The sequence below is a fragment of the Trichechus manatus genome, unplaced genomic scaffold, assembly GCF_000243295.1.
Source record: "Trichechus manatus latirostris isolate Lorelei unplaced genomic scaffold, TriManLat1.0 scaffold00097, whole genome shotgun sequence".
Taxonomy (NCBI): Eukaryota; Metazoa; Chordata; class Mammalia; order Sirenia; family Trichechidae; genus Trichechus; species Trichechus manatus.
The window spans coordinates 3,523,787-3,540,200 of NW_004444033.1; the positions used below are offsets into that span (position 1 = coordinate 3,523,787).

General features: G+C 61.3%; 1 protein-coding gene across 6 annotated transcripts in view; it reads left to right on the top strand.

Moving 5' to 3' along the window:
- Window positions 1–16,414, top strand: part of FLNC (filamin C) — a 29,866-nt gene that overhangs the window by 9,585 nt on the left and 3,867 nt on the right. The window contains exons 9-43 of one of the 6 annotated variants that reach the window (XM_004382645.1): window positions 270–407; window positions 785–911; window positions 1,065–1,201; window positions 1,430–1,623; window positions 1,712–1,825; window positions 2,740–2,883; window positions 3,102–3,225; window positions 3,414–3,574; window positions 3,823–3,913; window positions 4,000–4,169; window positions 4,366–4,483; window positions 4,814–5,076; window positions 5,430–6,027; window positions 6,858–7,031; window positions 7,140–7,302; window positions 7,545–7,705; window positions 8,487–8,654; window positions 8,732–8,855; window positions 9,344–9,500; window positions 9,574–9,763; window positions 9,946–9,969; window positions 10,082–10,329; window positions 11,194–11,292; window positions 11,828–11,927; window positions 12,157–12,297; window positions 12,568–12,696; window positions 12,792–12,965; window positions 13,675–13,836; window positions 13,922–14,125; window positions 14,542–14,694; window positions 14,779–14,901; window positions 15,058–15,297; window positions 15,500–15,769; window positions 15,866–16,003; window positions 16,284–16,399. In XM_004382645.1, coding sequence (XP_004382702.1) covers window positions 270–407; window positions 785–911; window positions 1,065–1,201; window positions 1,430–1,623; window positions 1,712–1,825; window positions 2,740–2,883; window positions 3,102–3,225; window positions 3,414–3,574; window positions 3,823–3,913; window positions 4,000–4,169; window positions 4,366–4,483; window positions 4,814–5,076; window positions 5,430–6,027; window positions 6,858–7,031; window positions 7,140–7,302; window positions 7,545–7,705; window positions 8,487–8,654; window positions 8,732–8,855; window positions 9,344–9,500; window positions 9,574–9,763; window positions 9,946–9,969; window positions 10,082–10,329; window positions 11,194–11,292; window positions 11,828–11,927; window positions 12,157–12,297; window positions 12,568–12,696; window positions 12,792–12,965; window positions 13,675–13,836; window positions 13,922–14,125; window positions 14,542–14,694; window positions 14,779–14,901; window positions 15,058–15,297; window positions 15,500–15,769; window positions 15,866–16,003; window positions 16,284–16,399 — 5,837 coding nt within the window. Of the gene's footprint in view, window positions 1–269; window positions 408–784; window positions 912–1,064; window positions 1,202–1,429; window positions 1,624–1,711; window positions 1,826–2,739; window positions 2,884–3,101; window positions 3,226–3,413; window positions 3,575–3,822; window positions 3,914–3,999; window positions 4,170–4,365; window positions 4,484–4,813; window positions 5,077–5,429; window positions 6,028–6,857; window positions 7,032–7,139; window positions 7,303–7,544; window positions 7,706–8,486; window positions 8,664–8,704; window positions 8,856–9,343; window positions 9,501–9,573; window positions 9,764–9,945; window positions 9,970–10,081; window positions 10,365–10,578; window positions 10,583–11,193; window positions 11,293–11,762; window positions 11,928–12,156; window positions 12,298–12,567; window positions 12,697–12,791; window positions 12,966–13,674; window positions 13,837–13,921; window positions 14,126–14,541; window positions 14,695–14,778; window positions 14,902–15,057; window positions 15,298–15,499; window positions 15,770–15,865; window positions 16,004–16,283; window positions 16,400–16,414 lie in introns of all 6 variants that reach the window. The other 5 variants (XM_004382646.1, XM_004382648.1, XM_023737081.1 and 2 more) reach the window with 5 other exon arrangements.

A 16,414-nucleotide genomic window follows, 5' to 3' on the forward strand; every position in this document is an offset into this window, starting at 1 on the left:
CTTTGTCCCAAGTGGCAGTGACCCAGAACCCCAGCTGGAGGGTTTCCTGTGACCTGTCTGATCCGGAGGCTGTAGCCAGCTCCCTGCCCAGCATGGCTGCCAGCAGCCCCAGTTGTGCGGGAACATAAGGGGCACAGGGCAGGGGTGCATGAAGCCTTGGAGGGGTCAGAGGACTGTGCTCAGTGGGGGGCGGGGATGAGGGGTGAGGGGCTGAGGCTCTGTCCAGGGCCCCTCAGCACCCCCAACCTGCCTCCTTTTCCTCCTCTCAGCCTGCAACCCTAATGCCTGCCGGGCCTCTGGGCGGGGCCTGCAGCCCAAGGGTGTGCGTGTGAAAGAGGTGGCCGACTTCAAGGTGTTCACCAAGGGCGCCGGCAGTGGGGAGCTCAAGGTCACAGTCAAGGGGCCAAGTGAGTGCTGGGGCCCAGAGCTGGGGGAGGGGGTAGGGAGGAAACAGGGCCAGTAGTTCTGGCTTCCCAAGGGTAGTGACATCCAGCTCCTCAACCCCTGGAGGAGACCCCTCTCCTGTTCTCCAAAGAGACGAAGTGAGCAGAGGCACTGCAGGATCTCAGGCCCATCATCTCCTCTCTGCCTCAGTTTCCCTGTCTGCAAGCTGGGAGCGACTCTGTCCTACGTTGTGCACAGGGGTGACATGTGGACCCTGCCCTGGTTTCATCTCTGCCTTCAGGCTAGGCCTGGGTGTCCAAGGACCCCCTGAGGGGCATGGGTAAGGGAATTCAGGGGCTGGGACTCACACACTGTTGACCCACCCTCTGCATCTCCTCAGAGGGCACAGAGGAGCCGGTGAAGGTGCGGGAGGCTGGGGACGGTGTGTTTGAGTGCGAGTACTACCCCGTGGTGCCTGGGAAGTACGTGGTGACCATCACCTGGGGCGGCTATGCCATCCCCCGCAGGTAAGCCCTGTGCACCCCATGCCTTCCTCCCCAGGCCATCTTGGGGTGAGAGGGAGCGAGGGAGACAGGCTGCCTGGGCACCTGAGGGCAGAGAAGAGGGCACCTTGGACAGGGGCACTTCCGGCACTGACACCAGCTCCCTCTTCACCCCAGCCCGTTCGAGGTGCAGGTGAGCCCAGAGGCAGGAGTGCAGAAGGTACGGGCCTGGGGGCCTGGCTTGGAGACTGGCCAGGTGGGCAAGTCTGCTGACTTTGTGGTGGAGGCCATTGGCACGGAGGTGGGAACACTGGGTAAGTGGCTAGGTGGCAGAAGGTGGGAATGCTGGGGGTGGGGTGATGGGGGTCCCTAGGGAGTGATGGAGGGTCAAAAGGTGTGGACACTGGGGAGCAACTGAGGACAGGAGGTGGGAATGCTCAGGAGTGATGGGATAAGACAGGGAGATGGGATGCAGGGGCAACTGAGGTGTGATGGGAAGGAGATACCCCTTGGGTCCCCTGATCCCCGTGCCTCGCACCCAGGCTTCTCCATCGAGGGGCCCTCCCAGGCCAAGATCGAGTGTGATGACAAGGGTGATGGCTCCTGCGATGTGCGGTACTGGCCCACGGAGCCCGGAGAGTATGCCGTGCACGTCATTTGCGACGATGAGGACATCCGCGACTCGCCCTTCATTGCCCACATCCAGCCAGCCCCGCCCGACTGCTTTCCAGATAAGGTGGGGCCCTGGCTCCTCACACCGGGCCTAGGGGGGTGAGCTAGCCCTCCTCCAGCCGCCACCCAGCCTCTGCTCTTGCCCCTGACAGGTGAAGGCCTTTGGGCCTGGCCTGGAGCCCACCGGCTGCATCGTGGACAAGCCTGCGGAGTTCACCATTGATGCCCGCTTAGCTGGCAAGGGAGACCTGAAGATTTATGCCCAGGTACGACATTGCCTGATCTCTGCCGCCCTCACCGGGAGCAGGAGCCCCAGGAGAGCTGGGGGCAGGCTGGGGGCAGGGCCTCCAGGCAGTAAGTTGTAGCATCTGGGAAAGTCAGGGCCGATTCTTAGGGGTCCACGAGTCGATTCCGATTCAGAACAGCCCTATAGAACAGAGTAGCACTGCCTTATAGGGTGTCCTAGGCTGTAATCTTTAAAGGAGCAGATCGCCAGGTCTTTTCTCCCAAGGAGCAGCTGGTGGGTTTGAACTGCCACTGTTTGTTTAACAGCTGAGTGTGAGCGCTTTAGCCATTGTGCCACCAGGGCTCCTTTCAAAACCATACTTTAACAATTATAACAACAGTACTTATATTTGCACTAATAATTTGCCATTGAAGGATGATTTCATTGAGTAAGACGCTGGTTTCCTGAGTCAGTTTCTCAAACTGGTGACCATTGACTGCTAGAGATTAATGAACCATATCCTTGAGACTCCAAGAGGATGATTCGTCTTTAAAAGGTCATTATTCAGGATTTAGGAACTAGCTTCTCGTCCACCAGCTGTAACTCATGGGGTTGCCATGAATCTGAATCGACTCTCTGGCAATGGACTTTTTAGGTTTTTTTCCTCCCCCACCAACACACTTCAGAGATGAGAAACCCTGGGCTGGGAGAAAGGCCTCGAAGATGGCCTGGAGCCAGGTCTTCTGGCTCCAGGGTAGGCTCTGGCCACTAGAGCATGTGGCATGGGGCTCGCCTGCGCCTGACATCAGTGGAGGGGAGGGGAACAGTGAACGTGTGGCGGGTGGGTAAGGAGGACGGCCTGACCCGTCCTGCTGAACCTGAGGCCGGCAGAGGGCACAGGCGCTCCAAGGAGGTCAAAGCCCTCTCTGAACCCTGCTTGGGGAATGTTCATAGGATGCCGAGGGCTTCCCCATCGACATCAAGGTGATCCCCAACGGCGACGGCACCTTCCGCTGCTCCTACGTGCCCACCAAGCCCATCAAGCACACCATCATCATCTCCTGGGGAGGCGTCAATGTGCCCAAGAGCCCCTTCCGGGTTCGTCCTTCACGCCCTGCCCCATGCCCACTGCCAGAGGTCCCAGAGGGAGGGTGGAACCCCATGCAGGACATGTTGGCTGTCCCTGGGCCCTGCCACCCCTCCCCTCTCGAGGCCCCCATGAAGAGGCTAAAACTGGTCCAAGGCTGGGATGGGTAGTGCTGGGGGGTGGGCTTTGAGGGAGGAATACTGTGCTGAGCATTGCTCCCTCCCCACAGGTGAACGTGGGAGAGGGCAGTCACCCGGAGCGGGTGAAGGTATACGGCCCTGGCGTGGAAAAGACAGGCCTCAAGGCCAACGAGCCCACCTACTTCACAGTGGACTGCAGCGAGGCAGGCCAAGGTGTGAGCCCAGCCCTGGAGTAAGGGGCAGGTCGGGGGCCTGGGGCGGGGGCGGGGTGGGCAGGGCCTGGGGATGGGGCTGGGGCTCTGGCCGGAGACCGTTTCCAGGGGCTTAGCTCTAGTGAGACCCATCAGGCGGGGGTGGTTGTTGAGCCCCCAACTCACGGTCAGGTGACTGCCTCTCCTCAGGTGACGTGAGCATTGGCATTAAGTGCGCCCCCGGCGTGGTGGGCCCCGCAGAGGCTGACATCGACTTTGACATCATCAAGAATGACAATGATACCTTCACGGTCAAATATACGCCCCCGGGGGCCGGCCGCTACACCATTATGGTGCTGTTTGCCAACCAGGTACCCCAGTCCGTCAGTGGAGCAGGCGGTTTGATATTGTCACTTGGGGTGGGGAAGAGGTGGGGGAGTACAAGTCCACAGACATTTATTGAGAACTTCCTGGCTGTGGGTGGTGGGCTGCAGAGGAAGCTGAGGGGGCCCTTTGAGAGGCTGCATTTGTCCACAGTGGATCCTCTGGGAACATCCTGCCACCATGTCCAGCCCAGATCAGGGATGCGGCCCCCCTCACCAAGCCTTCTCCCATCCAGGAGATCCCTGCCAGTCCCTTCCACATCAAGGTGGACCCCTCCCATGATGCCAGCAAGGTCAAGGCTGAGGGCCCTGGGCTGAACCGCACAGGTAGGTATCTGGGCAGGGGTCTGGCTGGACTGGGCTGGGGTTAGGTAACCACCAAGCCCTCACCATCGTCTCTGGGGTCTCCCTAGGTGTGGAAGTTGGGAAGCCCACTCACTTCACAGTGCTGACCAAGGGTGCCGGCAAGGCCAAGCTGGACGTGCGCTTTGCTGGGGCGTCCAAGGGTGAGGCTGTGCGGGACTTTGAGATCATCGACAACCACGACTACTCCTACACGGTCAAGTACACGGCTGTCCAGCAGGTGTGTCCCCCCACCCCACCTGTCCTGGCTGACCTGGGACCCGGTCTCCTCCCTCACGGCTCATAGGACCAGTTCTGCATCCTTGGCCCCTTTGCTGCCTCCCCATCCTCTCTCTTGCTCTGGGTCTCTAAGCCAAGGGGACAGTGCCAGACTGTGTCTGAGCCACCCGGTTCTGACCCACTGTTGTACCCAATAGGGTAACATGGCCGTGACAGTGACTTATGGTGGGGATCCTGTTCCCAAGAGCCCCTTTGTGGTGAATGTGGCACCCCCGCTGGACCTCAGCAAAGTCAAAGTTCAAGGCCTCAACAGCAGTAAGTAGGGCTGGAGCTGCCCTGGGGTTGAGGGGTGCTGGGATGGGGTGGGCTGAGGTCTGCTCACAGTGCCCCTTGCCCCCTCCACAGAGGGATGTTGGGGTGGGGCAGGCTAGGGTCTGCTCACAGTGCCCCTTGCCCCCTTTGCAGAGGGATATTGGGGTAGGACAGGCTAGGGTCTGCTCACAGTGCCCCTTGCTTCCTCCCCAGAGGGACGCTGGGATGGGGTGGGCTGGGGTCTGCTCACGGTGCCCCTTGCCCCCTCCACAGAGGGGTGTTGGGGTGGGGTGGGCTGGGGTCTGCTCATGCTGCCCCTTGCCCGCTCTGCAGAGGTGGCTGTCGGGCAAGAGCAGGCATTCTCCGTGAGCACACGCGGGGCCGGCGGTCAGGGCCAGCTGGACGTGCGGATGACCTCACCCTCAAGACGGCCCATCCCCTGCAAGCTGGAGCCTGGGGGCGGGGCTGACACCCAGGCTGTGCGCTACATGCCTCCCGAGGAGGGGCCCTACAAGGTGGACATCACCTACGATGGCCATCTGGTACCCGGCAGCCCCTTCGCCGTGGAGGGTGTCCTGCCACCTGATCCCTCCAAGGTGAGGAGACAGGGCTGGTGGAGGCTAGTGGTTGGGGGGAGGATACATGAGTCACAGGGACAGAGGCCAGAGGGACTTGTGTATCTGGGAGTGGGCACAGCCAAGACCTGTCCTGAGACAACTTGGTGATTAAGAGCCCGGCCTTGGAGCCAGACTGGTCTGGAGTGTCAGGTCCACCAACTGGACAGGTTATTTCTCTCTCTCTGCCTCCATTTCCTCATCAGGACTTAAGTACTCAGTCTTGCAGTAGCTGCTACGTCTGAAGGGGCTTAGCCGCGTGGGGAGCTAGGAGGGGGGTGGGGCATGGGAGCAGCCAGGTGTAGGGGACCCACATACCCTTCTTCTCTCCCCAGGTTTGTGCTTATGGACCTGGTCTCAAGGGCGGGTTGGTGGGCACCCCAGCACCTTTCTCCATCGACACCAAGGGGGCCGGCACAGGTGGCCTGGGGCTGACCGTGGAGGGCCCCTGCGAGGCCAAGATCGAGTGCCAGGACAATGGCGACGGCTCATGTGCTGTCAGCTACCTGCCCACAGAGCCGGGCGAGTATACTATCAACATTCTGTTTGCCGAAGCCCACATCCCTGGCTCGCCCTTCAAGGCCACCATCCGGCCCGTGTTCGACCCAAGCAAGGTGCGGGCCAGTGGGCCAGGCCTAGAGCGAGGCAAGGTCGGTGAGGCAGCCACCTTCACTGTGGACTGCTCAGAGGCGGGCGAGGCCGAGCTGACCATTGAGATCCTCTCGGACGCCGGCGTCAAGGCTGAGGTGCTGATCCACAACAACGCTGATGGCACCTACCACATCACCTACAGCCCCGCCTTCCCTGGTACCTATACCATCACCATCAAGTATGGCGGGCACCCCGTGCCCAAGTTCCCCACCCGCGTCCATGTGCAGCCCGCTGTTGACACCAGTGGTATCAAGGTCTCCGGACCTGGCGTGGAGCCACACGGTGAGTGAGGGGAGGGGCTGAAGGCAAAGGGTGGGGTGTGGAGGGAAGCTCTGGAGTCCTCAGGGGCTCAGACAGCTCAGAGGAGAAGCCCAGGGGAAGGGCAGAGTGTGCAGGGGAAACTTGCATCTGCTCTTGTGGCACAAGTGTCTACCTATGGGCATTTTTCTGGAGAGATCCTCCACTTTCATCAGATTAAGGGGTACCTGATCCGAAAAAAAGAGTCACTACTAACCTACTAAGTGAAAGGTTGGTGGTTCGGATCTACCCAGAGGCACCTCAGAAGAAAGGCCTGGTGATCTACTTCCAGAAAATCAGCCACTGAAAACCCTATGGAGCCCAGTTCTAACATGGGGTCACCATGAGTTGGGATCAAGCCCACCTCACCTGGTTTGGTGTTTCTGGTTTTGGATCTAGAAAAGCTAAAACCCTGCTCTAGAGGGTGCTGAGGGAGAGGGTGGCAGGAGACAGTCCACGCAGTCCAGCAGGTGTGAGTGTCCACCTGCTGGGCTGGGGGCTGGCCCTGTGCTGGGCATGGGGGTGGTGCAGAGAGATTTAAGACCCAGACCCACCCGTTAGGGCCCACAGCCTGGGGGGCAGGCTGACGTGAACAGGATGTCACCGTGTGGTGCTGGAGCTAAGGCAGAGGGTGTAGATCAGGGTCTCAGAGCTCCCAGGGGACAGAGCAGGTGACTGGGGCTCAGCTGGAAGCTAGCAGGCCGAGGGGAGGGGCAACCTCAGGTCTGGGGGCAGGGGGCAGCCCTGGGGTGGGGTGAGCATCTGTGTGAGGGCTGCCTCCATGCTGTGCTGAGCTCTCCTCTCCTGGGACCCAGGTGTCCTGCGTGAGGTGACCACCGAGTTCACTGTGGACGCAAGGTCCCTAACAGCCACGGGAGGGAACCACATCACGGCACGCGTGCTCAACCCTTCGGGCGCCAAGACAGACACCTACGTGACAGACAACGGGGACGGCACCTACCGAGTGCAGTACACGGCCTATGAAGAGGGTGAGGGGCCGGTTGGGGCCAGGGCGGGTCTGGGTCACGGTGTCCTGGGGCGGGTAGGGCTGGGTGAGTGCACTCCCCACCACTGACTCCGTGTGGCTTGGCTTCCAGGGGTGCACTTGGTGGAGGTGCTGTATGATGACGTAGCTGTGCCTAAGAGCCCCTTCCGAGTGGGCGTGACAGAGGGCTGCGACCCCACCCGAGTCCGGGCCTTCGGGCCAGGCCTGGAGGGCGGCTTGGTCAACAAGGCCAACCGCTTCACTGTGGAGACCAGGTACGCTTTCCTTCCTGGCCTTGACCCTGAGACTGAGAGGGCATCCTGCCTTTTTGTCCTTCTGTGTGTGCCTCACCCCCACCCCATCCCCTCTCAAGGGGCGAAGCAGGGGCAAACCTTCCCCAGTGTCCCAGGTCAGCCCCTGTAGCTCAGCCCTCCTCAGCTGGAGCCCCAGCGGCCTGCCCTCCTTCTCCCTCCCAACTCACTGGTCCTAGCTGAGCTGAGGGGCTGTCACCTTGCAGGGGAGCCGGCACCGGGGGCCTGGGCCTGGCCATTGAGGGCCCCTCAGAAGCCAAGATGTCCTGCAAGGATAACAAGGATGGCAGCTGCACCGTGGAGTACATCCCCTTCACCCCTGGAGACTATGACGTCAATATCACCTTCGGGGGGCGGCCCATCCCAGGTGTGCAGAGAGGGCCGGGCAAGGGAGGCAGAAGGGCGCCTGCTCAATGAGAGGGGAACTGGGAGGAGGCTGGGTATGGAGGTTCGAAGAGAGGACCCCCAGGAGCAGCGCCAGGAACTAGCCCTGGCGGGGAGAGGGCATGGAGGGGGATGCTTGGGTGGTGAGGGTGGAGCCTGGAGCCAGGGCGTGCCTGCTGCTGTCACAGCCCCTCCAGATCCCCCTCAGAGGCCTAGCTCTGGTGTCCTAGCCCCTGCCTGGGTGTGGCCTTGGTCATGCGGGTCCCTCAGACACTGTCCAGTCAAGGACAGCTTCTCCTGGCTTCTGCCTTCAGTGTCTGCACAGCAGAGAGGCCCCGTCCCCCTTCTCCCCTGCGGGGCAGAGCTGCAGAAGGTGGGGTGTCCCCTCTTCAGTTATTGCATAATCTGGGCCTGCTGAAATGGGACATTTTCACCCCGTCACTTACCTAATTTCACATAGTTTTTATTATATCAGCCACAACATCAAAAATGCATGTTCTTTTGAAATAGTCCATTTTTAACATGTTACTGATTTAGGAAGGCCTTTTCCAGGCCTGTGGCCCAAATGAGTGAGGCCTACCCAGCCTCAGGTTGCGGCCAAGTTCATTTTTTGTTGTTTCTGTTTTCTTAGCAAGTTCCTAAGCATTTCACGTGCTGCTCTGGCTTGCCTGTGGGAGGGAACTCTTCCCCTTCTTTGGCTGGTCCGTTGGTTCAGGGAGGCCCTCCTAGGCAGGTGGGTGGGGCTGATACCCTTCTCCTTGCAGGAAGCCCGTTCAGGGTGCCGGTGAAGGATGTGGTGGACCCAGGGAAGGTGAAGTGCTCGGGGCCAGGCCTGGGAGCTGGCGTCAGGGCCCGGGTCCCCCAGACCTTCACAGTGGACTGCAGCCAGGCTGGCCGGGCCCCCCTGCAGGTGGCTGTGCTGAGCCCCACAGGTATGGACGGTCTGGGACAGGTGGAGGGGGGTAGGACGGGGTGCTGGGAGGCTCTACTGACCTGCTCCCCTGCCCAGGTGTGGCCGAGCCTGTGGAGGTACGTGACAAGGGGGACGGCACCCACACTGTCCACTACACCCCAGCTACTGACGGACCCTACACAGTAGCCGTGAAGTATGCCGACCAGGAGGTGCCACGCAGGTGAGGCCCGGCTGCAGCTCCCGTGGTGTGGCTGAGCTCAGAGGAACGCCCACGGGGCCACACCTGCAGGGCCCTTGTCTCAGCTTTGCCCTGTCCCAGCTGCCCCAGCCTGCTCTGCCTCCCCTGGAGTTCCCTCCCTGGATTCTGCCTGTCTTCTTCACCCTGGAGTCAGCACAGCCCAGGGGTTCTGCTCTGGTTGAGCTTTTACCGCATGAAGCTACAAAATTAGCACCTTGGGGAAAGGACTGCAGGCTGGGAGAGGGTGTCCTCTGAACTCTCAAACAAGCTGTAGCCTCCTCCCAGGGAAGGAAGAGGAAATGCTCAGTCTCTGTCATGGGGCCCCCGAGGGACCCTTCCTAAGACTCAGGGTGGGAGCTGGCCGCCTTCCTTCCTGCCCATGCATGTGTGGAGAGTTCTCCAGGCCCAACATGGGATGGGATGCCCCTTCCTGACCCCCAACCAACTGTCCATCCCTTGTGCCCCTCAAGCCCCTTCAAGATCAAGGTGCTTCCAGCCCACGATGCCAGCAAGGTGCGGGCCAGTGGGCCCGGCCTCAATGCCGCCGGCATCCCTGCCAGCCTCCCTGTGGAGTTCACCATTGACGCCCGGGATGCCGGGGAGGGGCTGCTCACCGTCCAGATCCTGGTGAGTCTTCGCAGGTTCCCCGCCCAGGTCCAGCCTTGGCTTGGGCAGGCCTTGACCTCTGCTGCTCCCATAGGACCCTGAGGGCAAGCCCAAGAAGGCCAACATCCGAGACAACGGGGATGGCACGTACACTGTGTCCTACCTGCCGGACATGAGTGGCCGGTACACCATCACCATCAAGTATGGTGGCGATGAGATCCCCTACTCACCCTTCCGCATTCATGCCCTGCCCACAGGGGACGCCAGCAAGTGCCTCGTCACAGGTGGGCACCCACCCGGCTTCCTCTGCCCCTGCTTACAGCCTGCATCCCTCAAAGCCCTCCAGGCCCCTGGCCCAGTCCCCAGGCACTGCTGGTCAGAGAGCCTGCCCCTCACTCCCACCAGCCTCACACCCTCCCACCGCAGCCAAGGGGCTGCGCAGCCTCACACTCTTCTTTCTTTCCAGTGTCCATTGGTGGCCATGGCCTGGGTGAGTGCTCTCCCTCTTCTCGCTGTGGGCCAGGTGGCATGGGACAGCAGGGAACAGGGAGGGGCTAGGGACAGCCCCCACCGGCCGCTGACTTGGCAGTTTTGTGTGGCAGGTGCCTGCCTGGGCCCCCGCATCCAGATTGGGGAGGAGACGGTGATCACAGTGGACGCCAAGGCGGCAGGCAAGGGGAAGGTGACGTGCACGGTGTCCACGCCGGATGGGGCCGAGCTCGACGTGGACGTGGTTGAGAACCACGATGGCACCTTTGACATCTACTATACAGCACCCGAGCCGGGCAAGTACGTCATCACCATTCGCTTTGGAGGCGAGCACGTCCCCAACAGCCCCTTCCACGTGCTGGTAAGCTCCGGGCAACCACAAGGCTTATGGGCGGGGTTGGGGGGTAAGCTCCGGGCAACCACAGGGCTTATGGGCGGGGGGGGGGGGCCACCACAGGGCTTAGGGGCGGGGGGGTGCCACAGGGCTTAATGGGTGGGGGTGGGGTGGAGTGGGCCACCACAGGGCTTAATGGGGAGGAGGGGCCGCCACAGGTCTTAATGGGCCAGTGGGAGGTGGCCTGGGTCCTCTCGGCAGCAGTAGGAATCACAGACCTGTCCCCACATCTGATGGTTCTGCGCCAGATCTCCCAAAGTGGGAGGGCAGCCCAGCCCTGCCTCTGGCCCTACTGACGGTCAGCTTGCTCTGGAGGAACTCGCTGTGTTCCTCTCCACCCTCAGTCCCACTGTCCCTGGCTTCTTCTCCCCAGAGTTGGTCCTGCAGGCGGAAGCAGAGGGTGAGGTACCCAAGGCATCTGTCCTGCCCGGTGGGCAGCCCAGGATTTTGGGTCACAGGATTTAGGGTTGCTATGAGTCAGAATTAACTTGACGGCAACGAGTTTGGTTTTGTTTTTCTGGGGACAGCCCTGGAGTCCTGGGTGGCACAAACAGTTAAGTGCTAGACTACTAACTAAAAGCTTGGTGGTTCAAATCTACCCAGAAGCACCTTGGAAGAAAGATCTGGCAGTCTGCTTCTGAAAGGTCACAATCATGAAAACCCTATAGGGCAGTTCTACTCTGAAACACACGCGTTCACCATGAGTCAGAATTGACTAGACGGCAACTGATTTGGACTTTTGGGCCAGCCCAGGCTGGAGCCAGCTCCCGGTCCCTTGAGCTGGGTACACTGGCCTGCCATACCTGTGCCCTCCGTGCCTTGCCTCCCCAGGCATGTGACCCCTTGCCCCACGTGGAGGAGCCCTCCGACGTACTGCAGCTGCACCAGCCCTACACTCCTCATCGGCCCGGCACCTACCCCACACACTGGGTACTGCCGCCTCCGCTGGGCGAGCCCTCGTCCTTCCTTCTCTGCTTCCTTCACTTCTTTCTTCTGTTTCTCAGGAGCCAGGGCTGGGGCATTGTTTGGGGCCTTTCAGGGAGCAGGTGGGAGCCAGGCTGGGCAGGTGGGAGCCAGGCTGGGCAAGTGGGAGCCAGGCTGGGCAGGTGGACCCCGGGCTGGACAGGTGGACCCCGGGTTGGACAGGTGGACCCCGGGCTGGACAGGTGGACCCCGGGCTAGGCAGGTGGACCCTGGGCTGGAGAGGTGGACCCTGGGCTGGACAGGTGGACCCCAGGCTAGGCAGGTGGACCCAGGGTTGGGCAGATGGACCCCGGGCTGGGCAGGTGGACCCTGGGTGGGGCACACACCTCTTCTGTTACAGCTGACACGTCTCTCCTGCTGCTCGGGCTTCATCATTAACCATCTTGTTCCTTTCTGAGCTCTTTCTCTGACTTCAGTCATGGCTCAGTCCAAGTGCTCAGGCCTTCCCCAGCCAATGCCTATTCCCTCTCACCCACCAAAGGCCACCGAGGAGCCCGTGGTGCCCGTGGAGCCCATGGAGTCCATGCTGCGACCCTTCAACCTGGTGATCCCCTTCACTGTGCAGAAAGGGGAACTCACAGGTACTGCCCGGGGTCTTCCTCCAGGCTCACCCACTCCTTAGAGATGAAAACTGGGGGCCAGAGAGGGGACAGGAACTACCCAAGGCCACACAGCAAGCTGGGCAGAGCTGTCCCCTGGCGCCTGACCTCTGGGTAGAAGGAGAACCACACAGGAGCGGGGGCCTGGGCCAGCAGGGGGTTTACAGTGGGGGCAACCGGGGTCTCGTGCTAACTTGTGTCTGCCTGGCAGGGGAGGTGCGGATGCCCTCCGGGAAGACTGCACGGCCCAACATCACTGACAACAAGGACGGCACCATCACGGTGAGGTACGCGCCCACCGAGAAAGGCCTGCACCATATGGGCATCAAGTATGACGGCAACCACATCCCGGGTGAGTGGGGCTGGGCTGGGTGGGAGGAGCCGCCCGCAGCGACTTCATTCTTGCCTTCCTTCTTCCAACAAATGTATCCTGAGCGCCTCCTTTGTGCAGAGACACCAAGCTGGGTCCTGGGGGGAGGCAGACTCCAATGAGTCACATCCCTGTGGCACAGACACAGGCTCAGGAGGGAGGCTGCTGGGAAGGTGCTGGGGCGCCATGGTGGACTCAGGCAGCCCCTGTCCCCACTGCTGACCCAGCCTCCTTCCCCTGTGCCACCCCCAGGGAGCCCCCTGCAGTTCTACGTGGACGCCATCAATAGCCGCCATGTGAGTGCCTACGGGCCAGGCCTGAGCCACGGCATGGTCAACAAGCCGGCCACCTTCACCATTGTCACCAAGGATGCAGGGGAAGGTGAGGGGAGCTGCAGGCACAGGGTTGGGGTGGGGGACCAGCCAGGCACTGGGGAGAGGGCAGGACCTCTTATCTCAGCCCACCTTCACCTACAGGTGGTCTGTCTCTGGCTGTGGAGGGCCCGTCCAAGGCAGAGATCACCTGCAAGGACAACAAGGATGGCACCTGCACTGTGTCCTACCTGCCCACGGCGCCTGGAGACTACAGCATCATCGTGCGCTTTGATGACAAGCACATCCCGGGGAGCCCCTTCACAGCCAAGATCACAGGTAGGGTGGACACATGCACACGTGCAGCCTGCATCATGCTTGCACACACACCACACGCACACACCATATACATGCACACATATCACATACATGCCTGGCATACAACATATTTTCAAGCCCAGCGTGTTCAGTCACTCCAGAAACGAGGGCAGAGGCCCTCAAGGTGGAAGAGGTTATTTGGGATAAATGTAAAGAGTGTTCTCTACAGCAGGTGAGAAGCACTCGACCACCCCCATGCTTTGAAATGTGTGATCGCATGTTTGCAGGAACTGTCAGAAGACTTCAGGGTATTAGTCACCTCTCTTCAGACAAGGAAACCAGCCCCAGAGTCTAACTTGCTCAAAGCCACACACTCATCCGGGCAGGAGCCAGGGCTGCAGCTCAGGTCTGTGCGATCCAGTCTAGTGTTTTGTTTCCATAAAACGACGTGACTCAGGATTCAAATACACAAAGGTTCCTTTCAGGGTTTGACACGTTCAGGAATGAGGCAACCTCAGAGGGTCTCTGAGGGGAGTTAGGGTGCTGGGCTCAGCGATGGTCTCTGGTAGCTAATGGACTGAAGCCACGCTCCCCCAGGCCTTGGGCTCTGTGTGCCTGCGAATGGCCTCCAGACTAGGTTGAGTCCAGCAGGGCCTCCCAGGTCTCCTGAGCCCCATGAGGGCAGGGCCTGCGTGGATTTGCAACTGCCTTACCCCTAAACCCTGTCTAGGGGACGACTCAATGAGGACATCACAACTGAACGTGGGCACGTCCACGGATGTGTCACTGAAGATCACGGAAAGTGACCTGAGCCTGCTGACCGCCAGCATCCGTGCCCCCTCAGGCAACGAGGAACCCTGCCTGCTCAAGCGCCTGCCCAACCGGCACATTGGTGAGCATGGCACTGCGCGGGAGGCTGGAAAGAAAGGGGTGCTCTGCCACACCCAGGCCCATGCCTGACACCCACGTCTCCACAGGGATCTCCTTCACCCCCAAGGAGGTGGGGGAGCACGTGGTGAGCGTGCGCAAGAGTGGCAAGCACGTCACCAACAGTCCCTTCAAGATCCTCGTGGGGCCCTCTGAGATCGGGGACGCCAGTAAAGTGCGAGTCTGGGGAAAGGGCCTGTCTGAGGGACAAACCTTCCAGGTGGCGGAGTTCATCGTGGACACTCGCAATGCAGGTACATCTTCCCAGAGCCCCTGAGGGGTCTCCAGTGTCAGCTGGGGCCTCTTTCTTCCTGGCCAGACCCTCCTCCCTGCACTTGGCCTCTGTCTCTATTGGGATTCACATTCCGGGGGCATGAATGTCCCCATGTCACTCCTAAGGGAAAGTCCAGCTGTCCTGAGCATCTATTTCTCTCTCTTTCTCTGGGACCCAAGAGACCTACCTTAGGGAGCTTTCCAGACCGCCTACCCGCCAGCCACCGGGGCAGGGCCTGGCTCACCCCCCTCCCCCGGCCGAGCCATTGGTGGTGGTTGCCGTGCACAGTGGGTGCCCACTCCATGCAGAGCCTCCAGTCTGGACAGAGGAGAGGAGAGTGGCAGAGGGTGGTGGGCAGTAGGGACCGAGGGAGACGTGTCCCTCGCTTTCCCCCAGGTTACGGAGGCCTGGGACTGAGTATCGAAGGCCCTAGCAAGGTGGACATCAACTGCGAGGACATGGAGGATGGCACATGCAAAGTCACCTACTGCCCCACGGAGCCCGGCACCTACATCATCAACATCAAGTTTGCTGATAAGCATGTGCCTGGTGAGGCTCCGGGCTGCAGTGGTGGGGGTGACCAGGAGGTTGGTGGTGGTAGTCTGAGAGGCTGACCCGTCTTCTTCCCTGCAGGAAGCCCCTTCACCGTGAAGGTCACTGGCGAGGGCCGCATGAAGGAAAGCATCACACGGCGCAGACAGGCGCCTTCCATTGCCACCATCGGCAGCACCTGTGACCTCAACCTCAAGATCCCAGGTATGAGCTGAGGAGAGCCCGGGCAGGGCGGGTGCCTGGTAGGGCAGGTGCCTGGTAGGGCAGGGCTGGCCTGGCTCCAGAGTGGCCCCTGGGGTCTCCGTCCTGGTTGGTCCTTCCTCACCTCCTCCTCTGCCACGCGGGCATTGCACCCCACAGGAAACTGGTTCCAGATGGTGTCAGCCCAGGAGCGCCTGACACGCACCTTCACACGCAGCAGCCACACATACACACGCACAGAGCGCACGGAGATCAGCAAGACGCGAGGCGGGGAGACCAAGCGGGAGGTGCGGGTGGAGGAGTCCACCCAGGTGGGCGGAGACCCCTTCCCTGCCGTCTTCGGGGACTTCCTGGGCCGAGAACGCCTGGGCTCCTTCGGCAGCATCACCCGGCAGGAGGGTGAGCGGGGGAGAGCCAAGCGGGGTGGGGTCCTCACCGGGGGCCAGGGCCTTCCATCCTGGGGTCAACATGGGAAGGAGTGGCCAGCCAGGCCCAGCTGGCCAGCTGGTCGGAGCAGAGGAGGGGGTTTTCCGAGGAGGGAGGGGAGGTCCTGGGCCAGGAGCAGCCCCAGTGTGGCCCTGACAGTCCTCACGCCCTGCAGGTGAGGCCAGCTCTCAGGACATGGCTGCACAGGTGACCAGCCCGTCAGGCAAGACAGAAGCTGCGGAGATTGTGGAAGGGGAGGACAGTGCGTACAGCGTGCGCTTTGTGCCCCAGGAGATGGGTCCCCACACGGTCGCCGTCAAGTACCGTGGCCAGCATGTGCCTGGCAGCCCCTTCCAGTTCACTGTGGGGCCGTTGGGCGAAGGCGGGGCCCACAAGGTGCGGGCCGGAGGCACAGGGCTGGAGCGAGGGGTGGCCGGCATGCCAGGTAAGCTGCAGGGGGCCCAGGGGCAGGAGGGGGCCAGGGCAGCAGGGTTACAGTGACGGTGCTGAAGAGTCGCCCCTGCCCTGCCCCCATCCCCAGCTGAATTCAGCATCTGGACCCGAGAGGCGGGCGCCGGGGGCCTGTCCATTGCCGTGGAGGGACCCAGCAAGGCAGAGATTGCATTTGAGGACCGCAAGGACGGCTCCTGCGGCGTCTCCTATGTTGTCCAGGAGCCAGGTGAGTGTCACACTAGGCGTGGAGGCTGGGCCTGCCTAACCTTCCAGGCTGTTTCTGCTCGACAACCACAGAAGACGCTTGGGGCTACAGAACACTCCCTCGCCTGGATCCTTGTTTGTTCTCTGCTCCATCTCCCTCCACCCTACACCCCTGGAAATGTGTGTGTTTCCAGAGCTGATCCCTGGTCCCAGGAGTCCGTCCTGGAATAAGGCCGGGTAGGGGTAGTCATGCCCTGCCGTCCCCATCCTGGGTCTCAGGCTGACTGGCCTCCCTTCCCCAGGTGACTATGAGGTCTCCATCAAGTTCAATGATGAGCACATCCCAGACAGCCCCTTTGTGGTGCCTGTGGCCTCCCTCTCGGATGATGCCCGCCGTCTCACAGTCACCAGCCTCCAGGTGGGTGCCCCCTTA